Raw genomic sequence first — 5133 nt, 5'->3', positions numbered from 1 at the left:
GACGGAGTGAGCTCCCGTCTCTAGTTCCAGCTCCTGCCAGCCTGGCAGTTCCCAAACAAGAAATTGGAAGTAGATAAATAGGTACCACTTCGCTGGGAAGGTAACAGCGTTCCGTGCGCCTTGGTGTTTAGTCATGCCGGCCTCATGAACACGGAAATGTCTTCAGACAGTGCTGGCTCCTCGGCTTTGAAACGGAGATGAGCACCACAACCCTAGAGTGTCGGATTCGACTGGCTTTCGAGCAAGGCAACCTTTTCCTTTTACTGTCTTCAGCTAGGACCCCCCCCCCTCCTATCATGCTCACACCCATGATCCTTCTACTGCGCAGCCTGGCTGGCAGCGACGCTCCACACGCTCAGCTAGAGAGAGGTCTACTTCAGATCCTTTCCGCCAAAGGTACCGAAGACTGGCCATGGGTCTTTCTGCAGAGTACCGAGTATGCGCTCTCTGCTACTGAACCACAAACCTCGGCGTCGGCGAAGGACTTGCGCTGACTTTAAGGCTCAACGATGCCAAGTGCGTATGTTTAGGACTACCGTCCTTTCCTCAGGAGTAAACTCCACTGAATAGCTGGATCCCTTTGTCCAAGCCTTCCCGCACCCCAGAATGTCCGGGAAACTGACACGTGACAGGTGACCGTGATTTCTAACATGTACCTAGTTTGTCCTGAACGTGGTTTTATTCAAATAAATTACAAAGGTAATTCAACATTCGACTCCTAGCCCCTCTTGCCTGCAGTCAGCTCCTCTTTGTTTTGCCACCCTGCAGGAAAAACCATTTGCTTCTTTCCCTCAGTTTGTGTGCGCTTATAATTTTCCTACCGACACAAAATTTAAAAAAAGAAATTCAAGGATTTTAACCCCCAGCATATCTCCTTTCTTCGGATCATTCTCAGACGTTTCTGATGGACACAGGTCATCAGAGAGAATGGCAAGAGAGTTGAATGGAGTAACCGTAAGTAATAAAACAGTTTGGGATGAATTCTGATTTCCCTATAGAGGCGAAAAGGGACTAACCAAGCGCAAAACCGCTTAATTGCGCCTGCCCTCTCTATGACCTGTTTCAGCCTTTAAGCCTCTGCGTTCTTACGGGGCAGGCTCAAGGCAGATAATAAAAATTATTAGTAATATGTTACCACCCTTGTTATTTAGTATCAGTTATTAGCCTCTTCCACTCCCCCGCCCTCCTCCTTCCCCAGCTGCTTGTAAGCACTCTCTGGGCAGCTGCTGCATCTGGTTTCCTTTCCCCCTGTACAGGGGCTTGCACGTAACTCCCGGTGAATCCGCGTCTTTAGTGTCTTTATGCTAAGTTAGTCAAGACACCACCCGTCCCCCAATCTCTGGTAAGTTCTGAGCAGTAGGAGGTTTAGTGGCCAACCTCCTGGAACTGTGAGCACATTTACTTCTGTTGCAATCGTATGAGCATTAGTAGAAAAGAGCAGGAGTCCGGTAGCACCTTAAAGACTAACAAAATTTGTTGCAGGGTATGAGCTTTCGTAAGTCACTGCTCACTTCTTCAGGTATCTTCAGATAGTAGTGAGTCAGGAAAGCTCATACCCTGCTACAAATTTTGTTAGAGTCTTTTAAGATGCTGCTGGACTCTTGCTCTTTTCTACTGCTACAGAGAGACTAACACGGCTACCCGTCTTGATCTATCTCCACATGGACATTCATTTAGGAATAAATCCCATTGGATTCAGTGGGATTTCCCCCCTGGGTAAATATGTTTGGATAGAAGGGGCTTGAACGTTCCTTTGAAAGCCCAACGCACGAGTTTTTAAGCCTTTCCATGTCAAACGGACTGTTAAGCACGTGCTTAGTTTTCCTCAATTAAATCGTGGAACCTCGCAGAGTTCCTGGCCTCGCGGTTTTAAGGTTTGGGTTTGATTTTAGGGAGGTAGTTTCTTTCTTTAGGATGTCTGGCAGCCTTCGCTCTTTCCCGGAAATTAGGTGGTGGGGGCTGCGTCCACTGATGTGTAGGAAGTGAGTTTGTACTAGTGTGTGCCACTATGGAGATGTACTGTCTGATTCCCCCTTTACCTCCCCCCACAGCTTTCACAAAGGCTCCAGCCGCTGGTCTTTCTTTAGATCTGAAACCTATCTATTTCAGGGAAGCCTACTTCCACGTAAGTATATTTGAGATTGCCCCCGTCCAACCCGACGCAACGGCAAGAGCCACCCTGTTGGGATTCTTTGATTCAAGGTCGATGGTTGTATTGCAAACACAAGAGCCACAACTTAGTAAAGGAAAAATATCTTTACTATGAAAACAAAATAAAACATGGGTATGGTACTTTGGATAAAAGAAATAAAATAAAAGTTACATACTTGCAGTTATTCTCAGTAATATATGCTAACAGCTACATCTTTCTATCTGGGCTTCTAGAAGAGAACTACCTCTTTTGGTTCACACAAAGGGCCATAAACTTGTGAATACATTAATGCTAGATCAAAGCATTTCTACAAAACAAGATGTTAGTTGACCAATACAAAGGTTACAGGTCACTTCATTAGGATAAACAACTCTCACAAACTTTCCTGCCGTTGAATACATTATGTAACGTAACATCCTGTGTCCTAACAAACAACATTTAACTCTGTCGTAACATCCTGTGTCCTAACACAGGAATGATCCATTTAAGCCGCTGCTCTTCCGCGCTTGGCCTCGAACCGGTGCCACCTGCGAGTCTCCAGCCCCCCCCCGGGACAAAATAGAGGGGGAATCAAGTTGGCGTTAGCTCGACTTTACTTTAGAGGATATTTGCCGGGAGTGGGGTGCTGCTTGAAGACAGGCCGTGGTATGACGGCCTTATGGCGGTTGCGCTCTCTGCCCTCCGGAGGCCTCCTTCCAGCCACCTGACAAAGGAGGGGCCTTCCTTGGCCTGGGCGGGCGTGCTCTGTTCTTCCAGGGCAATTCTCAGCGAATCCGGACAGTCTAGCTTGCTCCCCCAAACCCTTCTCAGCGCGGTTCCTGAATTTCAGGGAGGCTTTACCTCCAAGGAAAGGAGAGGTCCGTGTCGGGAGGCGGGTGTGCATGTGCCTGCGCCTCCCAGTCCCACTGATTTCGGGGAAGGGGGCGATATATGTGCTCTTAAGCAAGAAATCCGCTTGGATTCAAGCTTTCCCTTGGCTTCTCTTTGCTGCTTAGTAAAAAGTCTGCCAGAGAAAAGAAGCAGACAGGTGGCCGCGTGTGTGGTCGTCCTCTCCACCAGCTGCAACCCGATACTGGCTGCCATCCTAAATCAACGCATTTGTGAGTCGTCCTAGTTAGGATCGGGCTGCAGGGCGAAAGCATGTGCTAAGCTGCTGCTTCTCTGATGTGTAGGAAGTAAAGCATTCCCATTTCCCTGTTTGGCGGATCGCGCCAGTGGGGATTTCTGAGTTGGGGGGTGGGCATGCTTCCGGATACAATAGTTGTTCTTTCTGCTTCTCCTCAGAGTCCTCACGCTTATTAGGAACGTTTCTGAAGCAATCTAGAAACACGACTGTTCTGAAGTAGCCAGCGCTGCCTTAGAAATACCAAAGTAGGCTGGAAAATCTTCCATCTTCAGACGACTCCCCCCAGAAGAAGCTCGTGGGTGCGCGCAGTGCGGTAGTGACCAGGTCGAGGCTGGCTTGAGCGAAAACGAGGCGGCCTTCCATAACTGCTCCGACCTATTTCAAGCTCTCCGTTCCCTCCCCACAGACTGTGTAGAGGCTGAAACACCCCGCGCATTCAGTGCGCTACCAAAGTCAGCCGAAGCACGATGTGTGTGGGCAGAAGGGTATGAAAAGGCTAACAATACATGAAAAGCAGGCTTGAATAGAGGAAGTCGTTTCTTCGCAACTAATTAGTAATATTTCTTTCTAAGGAGATTGGTTTACGCAAGGAAATAAATTCTGTTGAAATCAGTGGAACTTTCCCTGTGTACAAACGTTTAAAATGCAGGCGTAAAACATCCCCTGTAGTAGTTTCTTCTCCTTTTGTGTCCCAACAACCTCCAGGCAGCATAGTGGAAAATGTAACAGTTGTCTTCTAAACATAACTGCTTTGAAGTAAGTCGTGCTTGCGTTGACGTCAGTTACCTCAATTTTTCCTTGCTGTCCCCCAATCCTAAAACAGATTACGGAGTAACCGCACTGGGTTTACAGAGTTTGCTTCCGGTCTGGGTTCCGGTCTGTACGCTTGGATGGCCCTGACTTGGATGGCCCAGGCTAGCCCGAGCTCATTGGGTAGAGGAAGCTACGGCAGGATCGGACTCGGGCCCGGTTCCTACTTGGCTGGGAGTGGCAGGCAATGCTCGTCTCTTGCCTCGAGAACCCTCCTGGGTGAGACTCAGCGACGCTTTCCTCCACTGCCAGCAGCCTGCACTTTCTTCCCGAGCTCATTGCTGAAGAGGCTTTCAAAAGTTCGCGTGACGTCTCCGGGGTGGAGCCAAGGAGAGGGCGTCCGCTTCCCAGTGCCCGGAGTTCTCCTCGCCTCTTCCGTGGCGGCGGCTTGCGTCCTGCTGGAGAGTCTGGGATCACAGGGCCATTACATCTCGTTCACGAGAGACAGGAGGTCTTCGGCACAGGCTGTTCCGCGGACGATTCCGAATTGCTTCGGCATCATAAGATGTGTAAATGGAGGACAGACAACGAGGAATAACATACTGGCCATTCTTAGACTGTACAGATTTAAAGGTGAGAGTATTTGGGGTGCAAGCCCATTGTAATAAAGGAACATAAGGTCATTCGTGTTCATTGTCCTGTCGCCTTGAAATCTTCCCTTTGGGGAAGGGGGGGAGGGTTAAGGTTCACCTGGTAACGGTGTGCTCCAAAAAAGGAGTTGAAATGATTCTATGGAGGCATGCGCGCTGAAGAATGCAAGATCATCTCCTGACAGCCCGATCCCCTAAGCAGTGAAGGGTAAATCCCATCCAGTCACAAAATCCACGTCCGTTTACTTTAAATATTTCCACATCCGGCCTTTCTCCTGACAGTTCAGGACCCTGGGCGAGGCGTCCCACAGTGTTTCTTTCCACCAAACAGGTGGGCCGGTTGACTTTTTGTAGCTATCGGTGGGACTGCGCGTAGGACAGGTTCGGATCTCTGGCGTGTGAGTCGCTGTCATTGATGCTCAGGAGCTTGGCTGGCCAGGCTTCCTTGAATGCCG

The 5133-nt window shown here is 49.2% G+C and overlaps 1 protein-coding gene across 1 annotated transcript in view; it reads left to right on the top strand.

Moving 5' to 3' along the window:
• The first annotated feature begins 438 nt into the window (after nucleotides 1-438).
• Nucleotides 439-5133, top strand: part of LOC107115567 (forkhead box protein D2-like) — a 6812-nt gene continuing 2117 nt past the window's right edge. Inside the window, 2 exon segments of the mRNA XM_015417311.1 lie at nucleotides 439-520; nucleotides 2052-2125. Coding sequence (XP_015272797.1) covers nucleotides 439-520; nucleotides 2052-2125 — 156 coding nt within the window.

This window comes from Gekko japonicus, unplaced genomic scaffold (assembly GCF_001447785.1).
Source record: "Gekko japonicus isolate JY-2015 unplaced genomic scaffold, Gekko_japonicus_V1.1 scaffold1935, whole genome shotgun sequence".
NCBI lineage: Eukaryota > Metazoa > Chordata > Lepidosauria > Squamata > Gekkonidae > Gekko > Gekko japonicus.
This window is presented reverse-complemented; position numbering and strand designations above follow the sequence as displayed.